At 40.5% G+C, this 27,666-nt stretch overlaps 1 protein-coding gene across 4 annotated transcripts in view; it reads left to right on the top strand.

Moving 5' to 3' along the window:
• Positions 1–23,082, top strand: part of LOC132992195 (mucin-2) — a 38,717-nt gene extending 15,635 nt beyond the window's left edge. For all 4 annotated transcript variants that reach the window (XM_061061380.1, XM_061061379.1, XM_061061378.1 and 1 more), the window contains one exon: positions 22,087–23,082. In XM_061061380.1, the coding sequence (XP_060917363.1) occupies positions 22,087–22,276 (190 nt within the window). In that variant the 3' untranslated portion in view covers positions 22,277–23,082. The remainder of the gene's footprint in view (positions 1–22,086) is intronic.
• Positions 23,083–27,666: the final 4,584 nt, after the last annotated feature.

Genomic DNA, 27,666 nt, shown 5'->3' with positions numbered 1-27,666 from the left:
TAGTCTACCTCTCCGGTCTACTTCTTCTGGGTTGGACGAGCACTTATCACTCAATCGACCTGTCAGGGCGACATGCTTCTTTCATGTGTGACAAGAGGATTTGCCCCGCTTTGAAAAGGGAGGAGATTTTCTTTTCTTGGTGGCTCAAATTGAGCCGAGTCTAAAAGGAGAAATTGGCAGCAATAGAGAAAAAGGTGTTGAAGGAGGGGGGGAAAAAAAAATGAATACACACAAAGAGAAGCCTGGAAAGGGGTGAGTGATGGAAAAGCCATGATATCTGTCAGGACAGATTCCATCAATTAAAAAAAAAGCCTCTTGAAGAAGTCTTAGCCCTCAAAGGAAAGCAGAGCTCAGCAAACTACTATGCTATCAATCTGGCTGACAGCTTAAACAGGAATGTCTCAGGAAATAAAAGTTCATGATTTCCATATGGCAGAAAGCCACTTAAAAAAAGAGACTTGACAATTACAATTTCATTTCAATGCTGACATAACCAATTATATTATTTTAAAAATAGATGTTACTGATATGTGTTATGTGAAAGAAATCATTACAACAGCACAAACAATCCCAAAAGATGCTGTTATAAGATCCTATAGTTTCCCCTTAGTTCCACACTTTAAGCCTCTTTCAGGTCTTTGTTTTGGCAACCTCAGGACCCAGTGTTTGCGACGCCGACACAAACACTTGAAGGAATCTTGGTGTTCCTGCGTTACAGAGCTGTCCTGTTCTATCAGAAAGGTATCCTTAAATGACCTGATTTCTGACTCTATCCACTATCATATCTCTATAATAAAGGCACAAAAAGCCCCCAAAAATAAAAATAATAATAATATAATGGTAGGGGAAACACTGGGACCCATTGGCTATTGTCAGACGGCGATATATTATTCTATGGGAACGTTGGACAACTTTTTGGTAAAACTGGTGACGCTACAGACACAACTGAAAATATAAAGTTAGTTACAAAACTATTTTTAATGAAAATTTCTGTTTAACTCATCAATTCTACAGTTGCACTTACCAAGAACCAACCCAGAAGACTGACAAAACAAAATGAGACATGTTTCCCTCAGGACTTGGTGGACACCCAAACTGAGCGAAAAGGAGATCGATTGTTTGAATTTTTATTTGTAAAGTGCCAAATTCAGCGAAATTCATCCGTAAAACTACCAAAATATGATTTTTTTTTTTCACCAGAGCTCATGTGCATGAGTTTTCAGGCTTGTTGAATCCTCCAAAATGACAATTATTTCCAACCAAGAAAGTAGAAAAATGAATAATACTTATTCCTTGCATTTTCATAGGGTCCTAGTGAGAGGCAATGGTGCTCCTTGTCTCCTTGATGGTAACATAGAGATATGTAGCTGTAGTTGTGTTAACAGTTTGTAGTGCTGCCCCCAGGTGGCCAAAACAGTTTTCAAAGAAAAAAAAAGTTGGAAAATACTGCGATTAAAAAAGAACTGTATCTTATTTGAACATTTGGAAGCATTTTAATCAATCAATCATTTCAATGAAGTTATCAAAAGTATCACCGAATCTAATCATAACTGCTAATGATACTAACCATGTAAATACGGATACTTGTGGCTACAGAATGTTACATTGTGAACATTTTGTGCTCAACCAGGATGCATAAATGAGCACTTAATTTGTTTAGCTTTTTAAGGCTTTGACATTACAAGAAGAATAATGCATGATGTTTATGATGTTATTCATGTACAGCAGCGGCACGTTAACTGCATGTTGATGCTGGGATGTGCTTGTTTGACTGTATAGGACTGTTAATTACTGAGTGGAGTTGGGGTTCTTTTTGCGAATAACGAACGGGATGTATAGAAAAAAGTAGAGCGGTCTAACAAGGAGGTGTTGTGCTTAATCCCTGTGGAGTGTGGGAAGACGGCAGCCTAATCAGATCTGCACTCTGCTGCTTTATCTTTGCTTCGGCTTTGTCTATTGCTCGATCACGCGTTTCACTTCACTTGAGGAGCTCGATGGGAGATGGATTAATGACTCTCTGGACCGCACGTTTTTCAGCTAAACTATGGGTCCACCAAGAGTTTCTTTTTTCCCAAACACAATCCGTCATCGCCTTCACTGAGCAGCAGATAATTGAGAAAAAAAAAAAGCTTGCTGAGGAAGCAGTCTCGCTCTTTCTCTCTTTCCTGCTGGGAATGCCAGTCAATCTGTACTGCGGCCTCGATTTTACACTCGTACTGTTTTCTCTCTCATTTACAGCCAGTGCTGCCTCTTTAGAGTGTCCTGTTTGTCAATGGATGCCTCTTCACATCTGTGATATGCATATGCATGCCATGCGTGGTGGTTGTGGTGGTAGGGCGGCGGATTACTCTACTGAGACTCGTAGGACGAAGTCTGCAGACGGATCCATTAAGAGGGCTTTGAGACGAACATTTTGTGACAGCGCCTACAGTAACAACTCATCACCACACACCCATCATGAATCAGCGCTTCCTGACGCACATCTCCACTGACACGACAATGCATGACAGGGCTGGAAACTTGCACGCTGTCCTTCGATTGCGATAGACCAGAGAGTCAGTTGGTGGAGAATAAGAGAGTCCAGGCACAGGGGGGAGGGACATTTTGGATGACTCTTCATGCATATCAATAGCTCCAACTTTTTATTTTCTCTCCTGCCGTGTATCCCTCAATGACTCGTACCTCTTCCTCTCTCTTTGCCTAACTCTGGTGTGCAGTGAAATATTCATCTGAATTAAAAATTCATCACGGCGGCTTTAAAAGATTTTAAAAAGTAATAATAGTGTTAAAAGAGACCTGGAGACATGGCTCCTTTGGCTCGGTGCTGTAGAAGGATGACTGCCAGACACGTTTGTCCCCTGTGATGGAACAGCAGGGCACGTCTTGCATTGTTAAGCAGGCTGGAATATGTAGCCCCATTGGCTTGTGGAGAAATAACATGAGACCCATTTTTTTGTGCACCCAAGGAAAGGGAATTATTATCTTAAAGTACACATCTTTCAATCAGTCAATCTATCATTTATTTTATTTTTTTTTATTGCAAAACATCCCCACAAAAGTTATCTCATGACCCTTTTTTAGTATGACAGACATGTCCAAGCACTTGGTAGCAGAAACTTTTTGTAACAGGCAGAAACCTCAAACAGAACCGGGCTCATTGGTGGACCTCCATCTGCCTCGACCAGATAGGCCGAGCATAGAGGGAGAGTCGTGCACACAGACACAAAAATAACAATACAAATTCATACAGGCTTAAAGTAGCCAAGCAAATAACATTGATAGGAAATGTGATTAAAAAGTTAGAGCTGCCATAAGAACAACTAGTAATTATAATTATTGTAGCAGGTGTATGGCAGCAGGCGGTCTGCAACAAAGATCTACAGGAACCTAGGAGACATGGGTGCACAAAAACTGTGAGACAGATATACAGTTTGGAACATACAGTGACAGGAAATTATTGAATGTAGGTAGAAATGGAGGAGGAGACAGGAGTTTGATTCATCAAGTCCCTAGGAAGTCTAAGCCTATAGCAGCATAACTAGGGGCCGGTCCAAGGGAAGCCTGAGCCAGACCTACCTATAAGATTTGTAAACTTTAAAGTATACAGGTAATGACCCTAAATGATTTATGATTCCAAAGGGGAGTAGTCTGGTCATTGAAGGTTCTACCTCCCATACTACTTTTAGACATCAAAAGCAAGTAATGTTCTGAAGCGGTGGACATCATGAGTTTTAATATATGATGGTGCTTGGCCATTAAATCCTTTTTAGGTGACATGCCAGATACTTTTGATTTTTTTTAGGGAGTTAGAAAGAACAGGGTATGTGTCTTTGCTGTCAGTCACGCAGTGTTAGGCGCTGTGGGCTGTGGTGCATGGAGGCCTCATTCACATCCTCCTGCCTTCTATAATGTGCTTTAGTCTCCAGAGTGCTACTTCTCAGCTTGGGCTCACGTTTCCTTTCACTGGCTTTGATTCACTTTCTCATGTGGCCCAGAAGGAGCATAGCAGTCCAATTGAAATACTCTCCACACGCTGCTTCCAACACTGGCCCATAGCTGCCGACAGCTTCTTATTGTCCTGGTTTTTATCCGGAGGAATATGGTGCTCTACAGACATCAGAAAGAGGCGCCTTTTCCAGTAGATTGCTTGTGTCACTTCCTCCGCTCTCTCCCCCACATTTCCCCATTTTTTTCTCCGAATTGAATATAAATACATTTCACACCTAAATGGGGATGAGGAGAAGTGGTGCAAACTCACAGCAGGGGAGAGGGGTGAGAGGAGAGCTGCATCAGAGAGGAGGTGAGTGGGAAAGATTGCCCAGGCGGAGACTTACAGCTTTTGCTTTGCCTTCCACAGTGGAAAGAAGCAGAACCGGAGGTGTTTCTGTGCGGTTTATTCCGGGAAACCGAAATCCGCACTATACATAGAGAGAGCAAATGAGCAGAAACTTGTCCAAAATAAACCTGAGCCCCAGTGTGCGCACATTTAGCTGAGCTCCTCTGAACACACAGTGATGTGTGAGCAAATTATGGATGAACTTCTCATGTTCACGGTCACAAAGTTATTTCTGAACCTGTATTCAGCCTCCAGCTGTTCATTAAACATTGACAGTCCTCTGCCATTATCATAACAGGGAGTGAAAAGACCTGACTGAATAGAATATAAAATGAATTCCCAGGAAAAAAAATAGAAGTTTAAGAGATAGGAGGAGAGGGAAAGTGCATCTTTGTTTGAAGAAGCAACAAAGTAAAAGTGTCAGAGAGAGGAAACCGAGCAGAGGATATGTAACAATGTCAGGGAAAAAAAAGGTGTTTTTGTGCAGGGACATAATATGAATTTTAAAAGCAACATTGAACAACCAAATCACACATCCCAGTTTCCATAGATATGAAGCTAATATTGGATGTTTTTGTACTTCACAATATATATCTAGTTCTGAACTAGAAAGTGAAAGTGTCACTGGGGAAACTTGAGTGTTTCTGATATTTTCGGGTATGAAGCGAGTCATACTGTCATTTATGAGCGTCTGTCAGATAACATTGAACTGTTGCATCATGTAATGCATCGTGTACATTTTTGACATGTTTTTCTTCTTCACTGTGTTGAACTAAAATGTAATCCAGGTGTCTCTAGGCTTTGCTGGAAATGATTTGTAAGTAAATGTAATTCTCAGCAGACGGGGCTGCCATTTCTTTAAATGACTTGCCCTGCACAGGACAATGAATCAAATATAGTGGGTAGAAGGACAAGACAAGAAACGCCTTTATTAACTCAATCTATGTATTATAAGCAGAGGCGGAACAGAAACCAGTTTAACAGATTTGATGGGGGAAAAATGCTGGATATTTATGCTTTAAGGAAAAAAGGCAAGCTGTCCTAATCACTAATTGGAAACTAGCTAGCTTACCAATCAATCAATAACCTATTGCACCTATTGAGCCCTGAGGTCAAGTCCCTTCAGCCAAACAACACCAGGACAATCTTCTGACTGCAGAGCTTGGATTTGCATCTTGCGGATATTTTAAATGGCCAGGTTGTCCATATCTGACAGGGAATTGATCCAAACACAACAGTTTTACTACCTGGAAATGGATCTTCAAATAAAATCAGAGAGGGAGAGAGAGAGAGAGAGAGGAACACAGAGAGACATGAATGAATAAAAAGAAGATGGAAAAACAACAAGAGAGGAAAATAAGAGCTGGTGTAGCTTCAGTTTAACTGGATATGAGAGGTTTTGGTTTCTCTGAAGAAAGATTTGTCAGATTCTTGAGTCTGACCTTTTTGCTAACAACCCTGTCAGAGCCTTCAGACCTGTGTGTGTGTGCGTGCGTGTGTGTGTGTGTGTGTGTGTGCGGGTGCGTGTGCACATGCGCACCACTTCCCCGTGGATGAGGCTGATAATGGAGAACTGGTGTGTGTGTGAAATGTGTAAAGGGCAGGGCAGGCAGTTCTTCTGCAGTAATCCATCTTTACTTCAGGGCTGAGCCAAAGAGCAACAGGCAGCTCACAGGGGAGACGGAGAAAATACACTGTAGGCATCACTCTCATTCATATTGAACTACACAGAGGTAATGTTGAGCCAGCAGGGAAAGAGATTTTCACAGTAAGGAAACAAGAAAACAGAACTGAAGGGTATTATTTGTTTCATATTGTTTTTGTTTTTTTTTGCTGTGCATACACGTGAAAAATCGCATTTGTCTCGGCGTATTCACTGAATATGTGAAACTGTCCACTTACATGTTTGTTTATGTGAAGAAATGACAGATGTAGGTGCCGGGTATGCGAAACAGACGGACAGCGAGCGACACAAGAAATGAAGAAGGGAGAGCGAGGGCCCTTGTTCTCGCCGTTTGGCAATAATCACAGAGCCCAAACTTGTGCCAACAGTGAGGGCCAGATGGTGCCCATCACCAATATGCCACGTCTTCCAAACAGGGCGGCGAGAGGAAGATCAGGAGTGGCATGTGGAACAGGGAAGCACTGCCTAATGTGGATGATGTGTCATATAAATACTAATCACACTACAATCACACTCACAGCCAAATTAGGTCCCTCAAGCTCATCCACTACCCAAGCTCTGGCACCACGCTCACGTTAATATTAGAAATCATCGATGTATGAGCTAAAAAAAAAAAATTGAAATGTGAGTCATATTTTTGACCAAGAATATAAAAAAAAAATTTAAAAAAATGTTTTAATGGAAGCTGCTTTTTAATTGGGTTGGCAGCAGTAATTATTTCTATTAATAGTGGTTATTATATCATTTGCCGTAATGCTTCATAGATCGTCGGGAGGATCTCGCTGTTTGGGGTTGCCAGAAATCTGCCGTGCTCCAGCGTCAAGGTGGGCAAAGGCTCGAAAGGGATTTCCTTAAACAAACTGTCATTCCATCTTGTCACACCCTTGACGTTTGTTAGCTGTGACAGTTTCTGTTTCTGACAATCTTTCTCTGTTTATGTCCCGGATATGAAATGACACAACTGTATTTTGACATCAATCAATTTTGGGAATCAAATGTATCTCTAAAAACTAAAAAACAAAACAAATGGGAAGATAGAAATTAAATGCAGTACCAATGTTGATGAAATATCTTATTCTTGCCTTTCGAAATATCACTAAATTACAAATGTATGTTATCAACAACACCCTTGCTTACCTCTTTAAAATCTCTTCATAAACAATGGCTTGCTTAAAGTTAGAGCAGTATTTCTATACAAGAAAATAAAATGTATTTTGGATGTGTGCGGTTAGCCAACTATATGATGATTGAACACTGATACCTCGGGCAATTTGAACTAGGAATATAAGAAGGTTAAATTAATAATTAATATTTTTATTCGATGGGGCTTGTAATGGTCACCGGGTCAAACGTTGTTTTCAACCTGTAACACAGCTGCCTGCCATTGGCTGGGGTTGGAGCTCTGGTTAAAGGCTACTGCCATAATGCTCTACCTGGATGTATACAAGCACAATAGATGGTTGACATAGTGTGGGCCAGTTTGGCAATATTTTGATCTAGAAAATGGAGTTATAGCGATGTACAGTAGGCTGTGTCAAGTTACCTGGCTTACTCGACTGAAGCAATGCATAACCACGTTCAAACAAAGGCATGTGGACGTAAACCTGCAAGCAGGTCGTCTTCTTCTTTTTCTGAAGTCTTTGAACCTATGACAAAAAACTGACATGCCAGTCACAAAAAACCCTTTTCAACTTTTCAAAAGAAATGGCTCTTGTCTTTTCATATGTCTGTTATAATCTGGCCTCTTAAATCACCCCAAACAAATCCCTTTTAGGTGTAGGTCAAGATAAGAATCGATGTTAATCTGCTCCTTATTTTCTTCATCTATGCACTTAATGGATCGTGCAACAACCTGCTCACACTGATATTAAATAACTATTAACAAAATACACACCCCTTTCACACAGAGTAAACTGTGAAACATCCTTCACGTGATAGTGGCAAAGCCTCGGCCTGCACACTCAGAGACTCACAATCTTTTAGGCACATTCCTGGTTCCAAGTTTGTGAGTGCGCTGTGCTGTCCCACTGTGAAGTCGTCAAGTGTGTGAGGGCTCTGATGTGGACATTTCAATGAAAAATAACATTCCTCTGTGACTTACCCACAGTTCATCGGGTAAGTCACAGCCCCCCTCCCAATATTTCATATATTGACACAGTATTCAATAAATCATGAAAATAAATGTAATCCAAACAAGCATGAAAAGAGGGGGAAATATATAGCCTCGATTAATGTCCCCATGAAGTGCGCCGGATAGCCTAGCAGCTATGTTGTGCGCCCCATGTACGGAGGCTGTGGTCCTCATCGCAGCAGCTGTGGGTTCGAATCCAACCAAGGCCCTTTGCTGCATGTCACCCCCCCCCCCACACACACACAAACACAAACACACACACACACACACACACACTCTATTCCCAACATTCTCCTGTCTCTCTTGAGCTGCCTATCCAAAAGAGGCAACATCAAGTCCTCATGAAATGAAAAATAAATGTTCCTGTTTAATCCAGCGTTCGTGTGTTAAATGTATCTGACATTATCAGCCAAATCCATTTCAATAGAATATTATCTGAGTGTTTTTCAAAATAATCGTATTTTCTCTTACTGTAAAACGTTTCAAATTTCTGATGACTCATCCTGCACTCAGGGCTTTCACTAATTTCTTCAACCAATTAGAAAGCTTTGCCGAAGCTAATGATCCAATCAAATTAATCCCGACATTATGTCCCACCCTCTATCCACTGATTGGATCTATCCCGTTTCAATTGGAAATACAACACAACATGGCATTTAGATAATCACGAGGTTACGGTTTCATGGGGACTTTAATTCTTTTTGTGCATATTTATATCAAGTTTGAATATTTTGTGTTTTTTAGTCAAATATTATATATAGTCAAGTATTAATATTCACAACAATTCTGACTTTTGATAGTTTGAATACATAAACACTGTAATGAAAGAAATCCAAATACACACTGGAGATGGGCTTTTATTCTTATTTAATGGCACATCTTGTTTCCAGGCACATGTGAGGTCATTAGAGTTGTCCCATTATTCATTTTTATATCATCTCAAGGCCTCATGGATGGGTTCAGTGCTTGGACTTTAGGGTGCAGAGATCAGCCCAGTGTGTTTATGAATGGGTGCTACACAGATAAAGATGGATGAAGCTTAACTGCTAGTTGTTGTTTTTGTTTTTCTAGACGGCAACCTGCCACCCTGCCGTCACATGCCTCCCTTTCCTGTAGCCGCTCATCCATCAGCAGCTATCACTCAATACCTCAGTGTGCTGTGTGTAACCAGCCATGACATTTTGCCTTTTAATTCACCTTAGCTGACTTACTACAGTTCAGTTATCAGGGTTATATCTGAGTAACTTTTGAGGTCAAATCCGCAGTACTTTTGTTCTTGAGTTTTGGATAAAAAGACATTATGGGAGGTTGTTAAAAGGAAAGTCCTGGCTTGAATGTTAGCCCAGACTTGGTAATCACACGTCATCACATATTTTGCAGTAAATTTAGCCCAAAACAGACACAGGAGGCAAAACAGGAAATTTTGGTCCAATGTCCAAAATGCCAGACCTCAGCTATTATCAACAAAAATCTACTTTGACTTGAGTTTAACGGCATAAAACTGCTTATGCTCAGACTTACAGTTGGACTGAATTGCAGTGACATGTTCAGCAGATCATGGCCTACAATTATAAGGAAGGGTAACCATGCTAGCTCAGGCTTTCCTGCTCAGCGGGCTAGAAACCTCACCCAGCTCTGCAGTTTCACGCTGCTGCACAAAGGGTTTTTTTTTTGTGAGTTTCAGCTGTTTTTATCCTGCAAATTTACGGGTTTGGTTCATTCTGTGATCAATACCACTCTCATGTCTGTTTCATAAACTATAAGTCTGCCTGTATTGATTCATTAACTGGCCTGGTTTAGCACAAAAGTAATAAAAACCTGCCTACCACATCACTTAAAATGTTTTTAAAAAATAAATTCAGTTTAATCAATACAACAATTAAAGTGTAGAAATTCCATAATTCCATAAATGTATATACTAAACATTTGTCCAAGAAGAAGTCTGGCTCTTTTATTAATGAGGACTTCTTTTTTGACTTGCCTATGCAAAGCTAAGCCAACAAGCTGCTGGATCTGGCTTCATATGTATTAAACAAACATTAGATTAGTTACTACAGCTGAAAAACAATCAGAGCATTTCAACGAATATTAACCTAGCTGCTAGTAGGGGCCCATAAATCAATTATTGGAGTTTTAAGAAACTCTCTGTTTAAACTTGATTAAGCTTAAAAATGTCTAATCAGATGGCTGCTATCTTAACAAATTAAATACATAACACATGTACTTTACATTATTATTCCTCATTACATTATTATTACCACCTATTACTACACATTAAACTATATGATTACACCAGGCGAGGTGTTCTCTCTCCAAACACTGTTTTCTATTCATATATGAAATGACACGTTTAGAAAGCATGTTGCTCTTATTGCCCAATGCAATTATAATACCCTCTTTTTTTGGGGGGGGTTTTTGTACTGTGTTGTGACAACCAATACCTCAATTTTTTTAGAACACTTCTTGTTGTCTTTTTAGATGATCTGGACTGATTATTTTAATTTCATATATTGATAGCAGGATGGGAAAGAGCTGGTCGATGGGTGAGCTGCATTGACTTTTAATGAGAGAGAGAGCAGCGCACTGCGCTTTCTAGGATTATTCTCAACAGAAACCGTCTGTTTAAGACAATATAGAGACAATCAGACAAGGGACGAACATTCAGCACTTTGTTTGTTCATTCCTTTGTTGATTTGTCAGTTTTTTCAGGTCACATTCGGGATGAAACGTTGCTCTCTGAACAGTAGCAGTGGCAGTCACTGTGGATGAGATCAATGAAGGAATGATGGACATTCATCCCTTAGAAGCTGACTGACTTTTACCTGATTAAAGTTAAACCTCTGTCTTTCACATGTAGCCCTCTCTGCTAAAAATGGCCTTCGATTGGTCAAGATTTCACACGGTAGCCGCAGAATTAAAGGCTTATATCCTTACATTTAAAATGTCCAATCCAATGTGAATAAATAAAAGTATGAATAAGTAAAATCTCTTTTCTCCCTGCCATTTAGGATGGGCTAGTTGGTGGGCCCCGGATTTTACAAGGCCCACTCAAAATGACGTGGCTGAATGACACCATTACAAATCACCCCAACAATTTGTGAAAAAACATTTCTATGATATCATTTTTCACAGTAGCACCAGAACAACACAGAAATATGGTATTGGGCCTGTAACCATAATTATAACCATGAACCACAGATTTATATGTGTGTGTGTGTGTATGTGTGTGTGCGTGTGCGTGCGTGCGTGCGTGCGTCAGGCTCTTAAAAGAAACACAGAAAATAAATGTGATTCTCAGAGTAAACCAGTTCTAGAGTTGTGACTGTGAATTCACAGCAAACAGCTTTCTTCCCTCCACAGAGCAGATCTTGTATACTTGGATTACTAGTCTCGCTCTTGGCTGCTGGTTTCTTGTAAGCGAGCCTGTCTCATTTCTACACTTTGTTCGCCGTCTTCCCATAGCACAATGGACTTCACAGAGTAAACAAAGCACTGAGAGCTCGCACCACATCAGAGGGTCAGGTCTAAAGCCGATACGGACTAACTTTGATGGGACCGTAAGCTCCTGGCCTACATCTGCTTTGACCTCCTCGTCCTTCACTCGTGCTTCCTCTGTCATCAAACTTAACCTCACTTGCTCTATATTTAAGAAGGTGTTTGATGCAGAGGGATTTTCTTTCTGATCTTAAACCTGCCAGATTCTTCATCTGGTCTCGTTATTAAGCAAACATTGTATTTTATTTATTCATGCACATGAAAAGAAGTACGAACAAGGTGAAAGTCTGCACTCTCTCGCGCTTGGGAATAGCTGCGCCGTTGTTGTTTTTTTCTTCTGAAAAACGAAGCGCTGTTGAAAGTGCCAGAGGTGGCTAATAAGGTCACATTAGTAAAATGACATGGGTAATTGCTATGGAAATATAAATATTTGGCATTCATTATGAAACAATGGAAAGACGCGAGCAGTAGGATAGAGGTGGTGGAGGAGACTGTAACATTACAGCTGCACAAGGTTAGCTTATTTAAATTCATCCACTACAGGTTTTCCCTTTGTTTATTTTGAAAGGCTGCCAAGCACTTCGGCACTTAGTTCTGAAGCCAAATGCGTTGACCTTGAAAATATTTGTACCCTAAGCTAGCGCGCATAGTTTCAATACCATATATTGTTCCATCATGGACTGAGAGTTGTATTTGTGTAATGTGATCTGACTGCGGGTGATGTGCATTTAAGCTTTTAGCGTCCTATGATTAGCATAAATTATATCGCATAGTCAGCCCCTCCGTGGATAGCATAAATCATATGATGATGTGTCCCTGAGGTCTTAGTCATGTTTACAGCATCAGTGTCTTTCTTTTCTTGCTCTGTCACACAGTCTCCTCCCAGCCATACAAACTGAAATAATACTTTGCCTCATCGCTCTCTGCCTTTTTTTTTTTGCAGACATCGTTTTCCATCACTTCTTGCCTGAGTCTACCATCTTGTTAGTGAAGCTTTTTATTTTTTCTGAATCTTTTATTTCCTTGATGGGATTTTCTCCAGGCCTGTGTAAGCTTGTTGAATGGAGGTGTGGAAATGGAATATTACTCATTTCTTCCCGTTTCTAAAAAAAAAAAAAAAAAACCTCCTCTAATTGCTCTGTGGTTACTCTACAGTCCCGACCTTCTGTCAGTCAAAGTCAGACAACAGATGCCTCCACCAGCTGTCAATAAAGTGAAGCTGACGAAAACAAAATCTGATAGTACAAGCTGACTGCGAGTCGAGCTTGAGATCACACCTTAATTATCTCATTATCTTTAGATGTAAGACGATTTCTCATCATCACAACTTAATTATCTGCAGCTCAAGTTTGTTTTTTAAGCCTGTCATCCTGGGATGCTGATTTAATTAACTAATTTTTAGATATCAGATGTTGTTTAAAAACTTGGTGTGATTGTCTCGTTGAAAGTTTTATAGCCGTGCCAGCAGCGCGGCTACATGGGTGGCAATGGTGAGTAAAACCAAGTCTCAGCCTGATGTCCTTATAGCTAATCACTGGCTACACCGAGAGACCCCCAGAAAGTTGGCTTCCACCCCCCCACTAACCCTTTATCACAATCAGATGATAGCCAATGATTTCAAAGACTTCCTCAAGATGGGGCGCCAGATGGCCTAGGAGTTAGGTTTGCGCGCGCTGTGTACAGAGGCTGCAGTCCTCCTCACAGCCACCGGGGGTTCAGATCCGACCTCGGCCTACTACTGCACGCCTCCCCACACTCTTTCCCCCGAGACTTCCTCAAGATAAAATTGTGCTCACTTAGGTTATCGCTTCATTTCCCATAAAGTTTAGTAAAAAAAAAGTTGGTATAAATAAAGCTTTAAACAGACGCCTGTAGACTAACAACATTCCCATCAGCACCAGCTGTATTCTGTGTTTAGCCTATATAAGAAAATGTAAGCATGCTAACGCTCAAAAGTAAGGCAAGGCAAGTTTATTTGTATAGCACATTTCAACAACAAGGCAATTCAAAGTGCTTCACACAAGACATCAAAAGCATCATGACAGAGGAAAGAAAAGAAACATTAAAATAGAACATTAAAAAAAAAGAAAGAAATCACTGCATTATTAAATCTGAACATGTGTTCAAATAAAAATAATTAAAATGAAATTAATTGAAATAAATAAAGTAAAAATGTTCAAAAGTAAGAGTGTTATCATGATGAACATTTAACTCTGTCATTGTTAGCATGTTAGCATCCTAACACTCTGAAGTAGGTTATCTTCTGCATTACATCATTACGGTCACTGTGAACACGTCAGCCTGATAAAAGTGGAATTGTCTCAAAACCAGTTTTTTTTTTCCCATGAGGTTACATTTCTTAACTGAACTTAAGGCCCGTAAAATAATAACCATTCCCTTTCCCATCCCGAATACGTCTGCACAACTCCCACAGACTTTGTGTTTTTCACAGACTCCTCCTGACGAATGACTTCTAGAGTGCAGACTACTGCTCTTCACCCCCATGTGTCACACTCTTCTACTTTTCCTCAGGCATTATTTATCACTTTCTTTTGAGCTATAAGAGCAACAGAGGAATAGAATGGCTGTTACTTAACTAACGGCTTGTTAACTAAGTGAGAGTAAAAAAATATACAGTATATTATACGTGGAAAAAAACATACAACAATGACAGTGCAAGAATCATTATTTTGGGTGCACTGTCATTCTAAAGCGTTTAGCTTTTTAGAGTTTATTGAAATTGATGATTTGAACAAAATCACACCAAGCTGGATAAATGAACATCTTGAATAAGGAATAAGGTGTTAAATCATTTTTAACGGAAACACAAATGTCACATGCCAAATCAGTCCAATCTAAGTGTTGGTGCAGGTTTTAAAGAAGGATCTTTTAAGTCAAACCACAGTTTTCGATACTCTGTGACAGCCGAGCAGCTGGTGGGAGCATCTCTGAATCATAGTCCCAGGAGAGGGAATTGCCTCAGGGGACAGCCTGTTCTCTTGAGTAGTAATTTAAAGGTCGTCGTGTGTAAGGATGTGTAGATGTTGTGAGGGATTTCAGGGTCATGGAGCTCATATTCATATTTATTTGTATGAATTTTATGTTTGTCACAGATGTGCATATGTGGGTGTGGTATCTTTATCAGAGATGAAAACGGCTCTCTGCAGAGATTGTCTGCTCCTGTAATTCCCGCTGAAATGAAATGTTCTGGTTTTTTTTTTTTTTTTTAAGGATGTTCAGCCTATAGGGGAGAAAATTGCAAAGATATTTTGAGTTGATTGCCTTTGCACAGCTATATTTCTGCTGAAAGTCTCTCCTCCGCCGCTCGTGGAAAGCGGAGGGGAGGGGACATGGAGGAGAAATGATGATCTCCTGCTGTTGCTGTTGTATGAATGTTTTATAGATGGAGGGATGAAAGAGAGACGGAGCCTCGCTCAACCTCTATTCTCTTATTATTTTAACACATTGTTTTAGAACACTCTTCTTAGCTTATCAAATTTTTGATCCTGTATCCAATCTGACTGCACTTAATGTCCTATTTTACAGCACAGTGAGCACACTGTACTGCCTGTGTGCTCATCTGAATGCAGTACATGTCAAACAAAGTGCTCATTTTCTAGACATCTCAGATACTGCTGTCAATATTCTCTAATTGTTTTCAACGACGGTCGTGAGTAACCTTGAATAACCTTTGTAACTACAAATCTGCTGATCCAATCCCCTCCGGAGAAGCGCTGGGTTGGTGTGCTTGGGCAAGGTCGCTGTCTCCAAAACTGAATGATTAAAAAAAAAAAGAGCAGATTTAAAGAGTAAATCTCTAAGGATGGAAAAACATGAACAAAGTAAGGTCACACAGTGGGAATAGATAGTGTACTGATACACGCTTTACAGCGAGATGTATCAACTTTTCAAGCTGATGTTTGGTTGACTTTGGAGTCACTTTGATCCCCTGATGAAACTCTTTTTTTAAACAAAGAGTCAGATGTATAATACACTAAGAGACAGAAAAGACAAGAACGAGGCCCATCTGGACTTGTTGTCAGATGTATCAAAACACTTTGCCGAGTGTAATCATTTGTGTCTGAATTGTTTCATCCAAAGAAAAGTGAAATTCCTTTCATAAATGTTCTTCAGATCACATCTTCACACCTCTCACCGTAAGATCAGTATCACATGAATATGCTAATTGTTCTTATTTCAAAGAGTAACTACTACAAAACAAGATGTCTCCTTTATGACTGAAACATCCATTCTCTGTGTTTGCCAAGTCAACTTTCTGACCCACTGATTCCTCGATCGTTGACACAAGCTGCGTTTCACTCTTTTTATATTATTTACCTTTTACATGTTTTTACTGTGTTATATTGTTCAGACTTTTAAAACTGTGTCTACTCCTTTCAATTTCTGTTCTTATTTTCAATCTGAATGTTTTTATGTGAAGCACTTTGTTGAGATATGACAGTGGATGGAGTCAGAAATCGGGGAGAGAGAGAGAGAGACAGTGAGGAATGAGAATAGACTGTAAATATTAATGGACGAAGCCTGAGTGAGGTCAGCCATCTGTTACTGCAGGGGGGCTCTGGAGGCTCATCGGCAGCAGCCGCCATTCTGGAAATGCTGTCCCTAATTTTCAGTCGACCTCAGGACGAGCTGAGAGCTGGAGCTGAGACGGGTTTTAAGACTTATGACACATGGCATTGCATCGAGCCCACCTGTCAATCATGGTTAGCTACTTAACTAACTTTGGATAACACATATCGTTCATGAAATAAAAATGGAGCCGTTTAAAAAAAAAAAAAAAAAACATACTCATACATCGTGTGCCCATGATGGCAATAACTAATCAGAGCTATTTTGTTTTTTGTACCAGGCTGTAAGCATGTGAATTTCTTCAGAAAAAGCTGCTTTTTGAATGGGTGTGTATGTGACTTCCGGTGCTCCTGGAGCCAGCCTCAAGTGGAAACTCGACCAACTGCAGCATTTTGCACTTCTGCATTGGCTTCATTTCTCAAAACTTAAAGGAGCCAAAAGCCAGATTTGAGTTCTGGCTGCCCGCTTGGACTACTACTGTATAGCCTCCATTCAAGGGGCGGGCACACTAACCGCTAGGCTACCAGTGCTAACCCTCTATGAAAAAAACGAGTTAAACTTCTTTTGGAGTGGCAAAAGTGAATGCAGCATGCGGCCCATTGCCTTGAAGCCTTTACGTTTAAATCGAAACTTCTCCACCTTTTTTTTATGATCTTAAAGGTAAACCGTGAGCTTGTGTGGTTTAGTCTAAAAAATCTCTCTTAAAAAGTTAATCCTCAGAGAGGTATTAAACTAAATCGTTCACTACTACTCTCTACTCAATATCTGGGAATTTGTATTTAAAGGACTTTTAAGTGGATTTATTTGTAAAATGAAAGAATACTTTTGGGTCCATTTTTTTCCGTTGTGCTTTTAATTCAGTCAGTGCTGTTGTTTTCTTCTTTTGTTTGTTTTCCTCATTGCAATGCATGATAGTATGAAGTGCTGGGTGAATTAATATTTGTTGGACACTACTTTCCCCTTTTCACAAAGCATCATAGGATCATTTTAGGGTTCAATATTTCTCCCTAAACGTTCAGACGGGTCTTGAAAATGTGAAACTGGGATATACAGTGTACTGAGTAATGAATGAAGTCAGACACGCATGATTGTGAGCTCATGTGTGCCCTTGTAACTTGTTGATGATGTCACTCACAGTGTTTTACCACCAGGGTTGTATTTATGTATCTGACACTTGCATAGCACTCGCCTTGAGAAAGACCAAGTGTGGTCGAGCGTTGACAATAAAGTCAGTGGAGCTTAAAGTGCTGTCATCTTCTCCTCGCTATATGTCAGCATTCACAGTCTATGTTACTGGTCACAGCGCCAGCTACTCATGCTGATAAGTTGCACATTGCACGATGATTGACCTCGGTTCCAGTTGCGATGCTGCGAAATGATGCTTGTCAGATATATGCCTAAAACTCGTTTAAGAAGAGCGCGGAGAAAATGAATGAATGAACGTCTGAAACTGTGTATACCTCAGTCTGCACGGTGAAGGTCAAAACATCCAAGTGAAAAAGCATGCAGCAAAACACATTATTTACCTGCAGGGGGATTTTAAGTTTTCCAAGGCCACATGATTTATCTTACAGAATATGATGTGCACACACAGCCACAACTGTGCAGCTACTGTGAAAACACATTTCTTTCAACTTCAGTTACACTAGAACGAGCCTGAAACGGCCGCCCGAAAGCTCAGGTCAATCCTTCACTCTGACGATCCATCTCAGAAAACCTATACTGCACAAATCACAGCTCTGACCCTCTGACTTATCGCCTGCATTGTCTATAAAACACACCTGAGGATGGGTGCTCCCGGTAGCCCAAAAAAAAAAAAAAAAAAAAGGCATCGATGTGAGCATGAGGACAGAGGAGTAGCAGCAGAAAGAGCTGTGTTAGGTTCACAGCTTCCTGCCTGCCACAGTTTGTGGGCTCAGCGTGCAGATAATTAAGGTTGAGGGTGGACAGCTCCCTACAGCGCCGATGTTGCCTTCATCACGCAGAGCTGTGGACCGGGGCTATTCATTTTCACAAAGAGGGAACACGGCGGACGCAAAGCTAGAGCCACTGGGGAACTGAGCTGTGCGGTGGCACAAACAGGAAGGCTGTGGGATGGGTTGGGGATGAAACACTTTATTTACACTGTTTATTTCAAGGAGGTAGAACGGCAGAGACAGACTCAGAATGCTGGAAAAGAAATTGTGTGGTATTTTTTTGGCGTGGCAATTTTATTCTGTTACATTAATACCATTCCAGCATTACAAATCTTTAATTTGATGTCATCAAGTTAATATAGCCAATCCAGATTTATTAATTTGGCAGAAGAATGATTAAAACAATTGCTATTCCAGCTAGCTAGATGGCAATGAGATTTTTCTGGAGACACGAGCAGAGGAAGAATTAGAAATGGGGAAGAAAGTAAGGCCATATGTTTGCTTGACAATCAATCAGTTAAATAGTTTTATCCATACAGCATCACGTCATCACAAGAGCTTTCTCATGAAACTGTCCAAATGACGCAGGTCTAAACCGTTCTCTTTGTGCGCAACCAAACATCAATCAAGTCTTCAGAATGAATCCACCAAAAGCAAGCAGTTGGCAAAAGTGGAAAGGAAGACCATCCTGTTAACTTTTAGAACACTGCCCCTCTCATCAATCAATCAATCAATCAACTTTTATTTGTATAGCGTCAACTCATAACAAGTGTTATCTCGAGACACTTTACAAGAAGCAGGTAAAAGACCTTACTCATTGTCTGTTAACATTACAAAAAAGCAGGTAAAAGACCTTACTCATTGTTATGTTACAAAAAGCAGGTAAAAGACCTTACTTATTGCTATGTTACAAAGATCCGGCCTATCCATCATGAGCACTTTAGCAAAGCAGCAAAAGTTAAAGTGGTAAGAAAAAAACTGCTTTATTAAAAGGCAGAAATCTTCGGCTGGATCCCCGGCTCATGACGAAACAGTCTTCACAGGCCTAGACTGCGCCGGGCTTGGAAAGGGATAGGGGGAGAGATGGGATAAGATGCAGGAAGAGGGATAGAGAGCAAGGGGGTGGGGGGAGGTAGACCGTCCATCAGCAATCCGGTGGGGAGGGGAGGGGGTGTGGGGGGGTTGTTCTGGCAGGCCGCCAAACCCACGATCCGGTGGGGAGGGGGTAGTGGTGGGGTGTGGGTTGTCACTTCTCCCTCACCGACCAATCAGAATCCAGAAAGGGAGGACTTCTAATATCGGCTTTGTCAACAACGAAGAAGAACTTATCTGACTCGTCTTTTGGAGGGTCACGTCTAGAGCTGCTTCTAATGCCAGGACACTACTCCTTTACATTATTGTTTTATATCTTCTTGGTGAGTAAATATTAAGCACACAGAGCTTTCTCAAACAGACTAAACGTTCAACCTAGCAAAAATAAGCGCTTGTTAGAAGCTGCAAGAGAAAAACACGCCATTACAGAGGCCCTAAACGGATTCTGATATCATCCTAATTTGTTGATAATTTGTTGCTCTTTTGTTATAGCAGCCTCCACATATACAGAGGCTACAGACGCGATGAATCAGCCGCAGGTTAGACTCCAGGGCTTGGCCCTCTCATGTATCACTATCCCACTCTCTTCTCTGTCTCCATTTAGCTGTCAATAAAGCTATCAATATAAAAGGACAAGACAAAAAGCATTTTTAAAAACTGCGATATTGTACCGCATGACTAAACTAAAGGGATATTATTGCATTGTCATCCCCAAGACAGATTCATTATCTTACTTTGCTACCGACTTGCCCTTCATTTTTCAGGGCTGTGGAGGGTTGTTTCAAGCTGTAAAGCAGACTCAGCCACCACAAAGAGGTTTAGATACAGCGTCTTTTTTCCCTACCTGCTGTAAATATTGCCGAGGGAAGAAATCCACTCCACTGCTCTTTGTTCCCACTCACTTTTTAACTGTTTACTCTGTCCGCACTTGTTGCCTGCACTGTGCTCCCGTCTGGAGTTTGATGTTTCATTTGTTTTGAGTGAAGTGGTTGAGTGACCGTGGGAGTGGGAGTTTTGAAGCCAGATGGATATGAATGTGAAACAACAGGCCCTGCTCCTGCTCCTGCTGAGTTCAGACCTCCTCGCTTCCTCTTCAGCTCTCCCCTCCTCGTCTCCTCGAGCGAGGGAGTCCTCTTTATTTCCAGCCTCTGTGCTGTGATGAGAAACACCAGCTAACTAGGCCACTGCATAATAAGCAAGAATAGCAGCAAAGTAAGAAGAATACAAAAAAGAAAAGAGAAGGGGAAAAAAAAAGATTCAGTTCACTGGGGGAAAGCTTACCCAACATGTAACTGCTGACAAAAGTAAATCAGCGAGCAAATATTGTTTTTATTCCTTTATCGCAGATGCATACATTTATTATTGCTTACCTTTACCTATAGCTGCTGCAGAGGTGCATCAGGGTCCACGTCTCATTTCGGCAGTGGCGCCCTCGAGCAGTGCTGTCATGTCACTGATGATGCACCTTGCTGACTTTTTCATTTGATGTGTGTGTCAACTGCAGTCCTGGGATCCCTCCCGGTGCTGCAACGTTTCTGTGATACTCAGCGTTTCGGCTCATGATTCACTTTGTCGACAGCTTCCTACAACCAAGTGGCAGATGCAGGAGTCTCCACTGCATCTTTTTTTTTTTTGATGCTTTTTAGTGGACTTCTTCCTCGTGTCTTGAACTGTGCTTCAACTTTATTTCTGTCGTGTTTAAAGTTTGAAGACTGAATATTTTTAGTGCTGGGTGGAATGAAATGGAATGGGATCCTTGTGGCAAACTTACAGAAAGTTATCACCTGAATCTGCAGCTCGTTTATGCATTTTGGAGCGTTATAGAAAGTTCCAGTTTTTTGATTTAGCTGTCTGGCCTTGGGCTGTTTAAAGTTCACTTTCAGAGTTCCAACAGTGATGCTTTTGGCTGCATGTTGAGCTTGTTTTCAGTAGACAGTTGTCTAAAGAACAACTGAATCCTAGCTGCTTAGTGCGCAAAAAAAATTAGACAATTAGCTGATGAACCTTTTTATTCTCACTTGTTTATTTTTCTGTTATTTATTGATTTAGCAGGGACACATGGAATGAGCATTGCTTCATATGTAAAATACAAAGTAGATGCCGTGCATCCAGGAATACAGCCATGGCTAATTTTGCATCCCTTGTCCCTGGCTTTGCTTTTGGGATTAAATCAGAAGCATTAGAGTTAAACTATACAGAAATAGTGATGCTGTGCAAATACAGATCCTACAATGCAATACAAATAAGAGACTTAAATTAGGACAAACAGTACAATAAGGATTATAAGAGGGAACACAGTCAAACCTTTTTAAGCGTTTAGCAGTTAAAGAGCCAGATATTTCCTACAGGACTCAGTGGTGATCAAAAACTAAAGAGGCTTAAGCGAGTATGAATATTGAAATGAATTCCACCAGTTGACCAGAAACACATATCATGTGAAAATTGTGTCACTTCTTTCTATCCCAGTGCAACTGATTAGCAAGGAAAGCGTTTTTTGTTGAAAGTTTTTTTCCTGAGAAAGGCAGCCGTAAAGAATAGAGGTGGGGCGTGGCTCATAGGGGGTCAGGGTTGATGGATGAGTCAAAAACAGGATTTTCACTCAGGAGGCACAGACACAGCCCACTTATGGATAAAATAGCTTGACCCCTAATTCAAACCGTACGGCAAAGAGGACTAGCCAATCACAGCACAGTAGGACGAGGCTAGGTGAAACTCTATAGGATAACCAATACTCTCTTTAACATTTGGAAAATAGGCGATGTGTAAGTATTTAGTTGACTGCAGATTCAAACACATAACTGACACTTTCCTGCATTGTCTCTCTTTCTCTTTCTCCTTCTAGTGTAGAGCACGACTTCCGTCTGCAGGAGGGGCAGGTGGTCCGCACATGGAAGGTGGGCGACCCTCCTGAGGGCATGCCACAGCCCCCGACTCCCCAGCCCCCTACGCCCCACCAACAAGACTCTCCTCAGCCAGTGCGACCGCCTGCCACCACCAAGAAGAACAGGAAGAAATGTTTCTGGTTCCTCTGAGAACTACACGATGGAGCAAAAGACACTTTTGGTACTCTAATGCACTGCTTAACCTTCTTTCAAAAGAAAAAGACAAAACCGTGGAGATGTGATTAAAAACACAAGCGTGGAGTGAAGTGGAGAATTAAAATGCAAACATAAAAGTGAGGTAGGAGGAGAGTAACAAAGGTTCAGATTGTAGCTGTTGTTGTTGGAGTCGATGGGAATGGTTGACGGGGGAACACATGTTGATGCTGCTCTTAAAATCAGCCTCTTCAGCACTTATAAGTTTGATACTTGTGCAGGGAAGTAAAAGTGCTGAAGTCAAATAAAAGCAAAAGTTCACTCCACATATGAGTCACAGCTAGGAAGCAATTAGGAGATATAAAGAGAATATATAGCCAGTGGAAGGGGGCAAGGGGCACAGTACAAGAGGCAATACAGAAGAGAGATGGAGAATATTTATGAAATATGAAACGAATAAAGTTTATAGGCAAAGAGAGAAAAGACAGAGAGGGAGTATTCATCTTCATTAATGGACTAATGAGGGTCAGAACACCAGCTTTTATATCCAGAGACATTTAAAAAAAAGGAATAATCATGACCTGTATTTAAAACTTTTATGAAACTGTAATTGATGAAAAAGTACTACACATGTCTACATGCACACACAGCACCCACACAAACACACAAATGAACATATTTACATAAGAAGCATATATAAATGGAGAAAATGAGTGAGTTGAGTTCTGTTCATATCAGGGCTATTCTGCTTGGATGCTATATTTCAGATATGGATTACTGCTCTATAAAAGTATTTTACCACAGCTGCTTGTGTTTGTTTTCAATCTGGGTTCAACATATTTAAGGTCATTCCTGAGACTATTCAGATGCCTAACTTAAAGGAGCAATATTTTACAATAGAAATGACGTAGTTGTTGCTTGTTGTAATGAACCTACAGATAATTATCCCCCCACATCTGGAGCTCCATTTTGCTTTTGTGAGCTCAATATTTGGCTTTTTTTCACTCTCACTGCTCTGAAATCATTGTCTTATCCCTCCATAGCTGTTATATAAACTGTAAGAACCCCACTGAACACTACCTGCTGAGCACAAACAAGCAGACAGTCAAAGTCAGTGTCAAGTTAACTTTGTCGGTAGCATTTAAAACTAAAAAGCTTCATAATTACTTGGTTGGTTGGAGTTGGTGGAGATCTAAACTGAGCTGAAAGTGAGAATAAATGATGTAATAACATTCTTGTGATGGTCACAATCCCAACAGCTCAAATACATGTGGAAGTCCTGCATTGGAAATCCTACAAAGGATGGAATAACGAACTTTAATCAGCATAATAAACCAAGAAGATGAATGTCAGGTCCTCATCCTGTAGAAAACGATGCGCTGGTGGCGCAGTGGCCTTGGTCCTCCAAGCGGGTAGCCCTCAAATCCCACCTGTGGCTCCTTTCCTACATGTCATTCCCTGCTCTCTCTCTCCCTGATTTCCGAGTCTATCCACTGTCCTATCTCTCCATTAAAGGCACAAAAAAGCCCAACAATAAATCTTTAAACAAAGAAAGAAAACAATGCCCTGTAACTGATGGTCGTATGCATTACACTATTAGATTGTTAGGAATGATGCAGCTGGGGACCTGGTTTCAGTTAAGTTAGAAAATAGTTTATTTTCAATAAGTGTATTAACCCAGGTGATCCAAACCTAAAGGTTGAGTTCTTATAGTGAGTAGAATAGAATAAATCTTTTCTTTCCATCAGAGGTGGAAATTTGCCTTCGACTCTCCAGATACATGAAACTATAAAAAACATTCAGTCAATAACACAGTAAACATAGCAGCTACCTTTACATATTAAAACATGGTTCATATCAAGGTTCAGATCTCATATGTCATGTTGTAAGATTAAGGATGTTTACTGCACTCGGGATAAATGACTGCTTAAATACATTTTTAGTTGCCAGAGGAACTCTATAGCGCCTCCAAGAGCTCAGTGGCTCCATCTGACAGAAGAGATGATGGAGCTTGGATACTCCTCGCTTTCTTCCTTGTCCTGTCAGTAAATAGTTCAGACAGAAACCCTGAGATAAAAAAACGAGAACAAAAAGTTCTGCTACAGAATGTGCAGTTATTAAGAGACTTGTTGTTCTAAACAATAGAAATCTCAATGAAGTTGACTTTGTTCCCTTTGAACCTAAGGCTTTCATAGATCCAAAGCGTCCTTGCTGAATGTTTTGACTGAACTTGTCTTAAAGTCAACTCTAGGAAAAAGTACAAGATAATACATCCCTTCTGCCAATTCTTACTGGAAGACCAACAACTGTTGTGATCAATTACCCAATACCAATAACTAGTCACAAGCCTTGTGCGTGTATACATGATTGTGGCGTTCTAGAAAAACAGATGTGACATAGATATCTAAGATGTCACATACACATGCAAAGAAGGGACGTTTTCTAAGTCTTCAGATGGCGGCTGAGGCAGCCCACTTTCCTGGACACTCGAGGGCAAGTCTCAGGAAATTCAGCCTCAGCTGTTTGATGGCTGCAAGAGAAGCCCCAAATATTGCTACTTAGTAATTCATGACACACATAAGCTGTTTCTATGAGGCTCCAAGGTGGTACGGGATCATGGCCTAATTAATGCCAAACTTCAGAAACGGATAGCTCTCAGTTTGTTTGCCTGCTTGTCTGGATTTGCACAACTCCTGCCAGCTTCCACAATTGCTTCAAACAAAGAAATTATTAAACAGACGCTGTTTTGTTTTAGCTGAGAAGGGTTTTTTGAGGGGAAATGTATCGGTATAATTATGGAACCAGCATACTATTCTTTCTCTAGCTGGGCTCTCATCATATGAGTACAAGCTCATGGATATGTCCAGATGAGAAAACTAGACATCAGCAGAAGCTTGTTCAACTGATGCTCCTAAAACTGCTAAAATTTACATGATTCAAGTAGAAAACAATCAGAGGTATTGAGACTTCAGGAAACCCACATTAGCTTCCTACACCCCATTTGGTAAATGAAAGAATTCATAGTCATCGTAGGCGCAAGTAAATAGTCTAGAAAGGCGAAAAATGAAAGCGGTAGGCTACAGTAAATTCAAAAGAGTTAGCAGTACATACAAGGTTAACCTAACTGTGCATGGCTTTTGACTGGGACCATAATGCGCATGTGGGAAAGTCTCAGTTTTCAGAGGAACTGCATATCGCCGTGGTTTTACGACAACAGTGATGGTGCTGTTTTCAAAGGTTTGCACTCTGGAACCCGTTTTCAAACGTGCTTTCTGGCAATCAAAAAGCCATTCTTGTGTAAAAGGTTTCAGGCAAAACGCACGAAAAGCGGAATAGCTGCCTATTACGAGGCTAACTTTGCTGCTCGGTTGTTGGATTATGAAGAAATGTTGCAGAACAAGCTATTTTGCCTTGCTGCTTTGCTCAGCTTGTGTCTGCTCACTATTTCTATTCAATCGATCGCTTCAAACATTCATCAAATATCCTACATCACTCTTAAAATGTTCATTTTTCCACTACAAAAATATCATGAATCAAATTGAACCAATCTCCTTTTGCAGGTGGTCTTCGACATAATCCTTTTTTGTATGGCCTTTTTACTGCTTACCAACATTACCCTACATGTATGCATTGGAAAAGCCCAGAGCTTGACGTGAGACTGTTAAACCAAAGATCTGTCTTCATTTTTAAAACTTTTTTCATGCTGCCTCTGTCTGTCTTCCAGTAACTTTTAATCACAGCGCAATCCCAGAAGACATGATTATGAATAGCTCTCAGTGTCCCACACCCTCTCCACCAGGCTGTCTATCCCGCTGTGTGCTTGTCGGTGTAATAAAGAATCTAACAGTGTTTTTACAATTGCTCTCTCCAGGACAATAATTAAGTAGACTTCCATTGCTTATCATTTAAGTTCTCCCAGTCCTCAATTGACATTGCAAAGTTACCCTCACTTTCCCATTTCTTTTTTATACAGGTTAAAAAAGAAATTTGTACAGTATGAAAACATTTTGAGGCCATGCCAGGCTCCGATCTGTATGCAAGTTTTATTTTTCTCTAAAGTGTTGGCTTGCTTTATAATTAAATGTTAAGAGCTGGGATTTATGAGTATTTAATTTGTATCCTGATATCGACCCAGAAAATTGGTTTACATGTATTCGCATTAATGAAGGCAGTGATTGGTCTGGCTGTATGAGATATATCAGGACTTTGTCTGTGAACATTGCTATCATAATCTCTCCTGCCATAGATACTCCATGTATCTTGTCATTTTACCTAATCAGCTGACTCATCGGCTCTATAGTGCAAACTAATGGGACATCCCTGTCGACACACATTCCCCAACTAGAAGAACTCTGTAAGAGAGCTATTCGTTTTTTGTTCTTTCTGTCCGTTTGTTATTAAGTGCTTGAAATGTCTGTATAAAGTTATAATGAAATTTAAATTTATGCAGAGTTTTATACAGAGATGACCAATTGACGAAGTCGAAAGCTTTTTCTGCATCTGAAGCCAGCATGACTGCTGCAGTTTTATCCTGTTTTATCCGGTGAATCACTTGCAAAGTGCATCTGATGTTATCTTTAATTTGGTGATGTTTTATGAATCCTGTTTGGTCTCAATATGAGATCACAGGTTAAAAAAAGTCATTTTGCTAGTATTGAGGCAAAAACCTTCTTTATAGAGACTAACAGGTCTCTACTTTCTTTTTACACTGATAGCAAACATGAAATAAGTACTTCATCTGGAAAAAACACTATCACAAACAAAGGGGTTATTGCTATGAAATTAGTGGAATAGAAGTTGTTAATGTTAAACATGAGGGGGAGAAAGCGATATTTAAAGTCCAGTAGAACAGAGAGGAGAGTGGCAACACATTTAAAGGTTAGCAGGCATGGGATGCTATCCTAATTGTTAGCTGAAGTTCTGTGTTGTGTTGATATGACACTCAGAATTTAGAGCCCACCGTGGTGGGCTGTAAAACTTGGGAACAATTCTGTGAACAAAACATAAGCAAAAGCCTGTGAAAATAAATAAGTGCAGGACGTAACCACCCACGCTGGTTTGAGGGGGAAATGCTGTAACTCACTCTTTTGTTACTGGTGGCTTGTTGAATTATGGAGTCATGTGGCGAAATCAATCAATTCTGCCTCGCTGCTTTTTCTAATCACAAGAAAAGCTGATACGTTTCATTATCTCTGTCTTTGTCTGTCTGTCTGTCTGACTGACTCCACATATTTCTGCTTTATGTTTGATTGAGAATGTTTATCATATTGGGGGGGAGGGGGGGGGGGTTAAATCTCCAGGACAACAGCAAAGAGGGCAGCAGGAAAATCACGGGGGGGGGGGGGGGGGGGGGTTAACAAGAATGCAATGCTTATCTGCTTGCAAGG

This window comes from Labrus mixtus, chromosome 17, assembly GCF_963584025.1.
Source record: "Labrus mixtus chromosome 17, fLabMix1.1, whole genome shotgun sequence".
Classification (NCBI taxonomy): Eukaryota; Metazoa; Chordata; class Actinopteri; order Labriformes; family Labridae; genus Labrus; species Labrus mixtus.
Note: the sequence above shows the minus strand (reverse complement) of the source record. Positions and strands in the feature narration are given on the sequence as shown.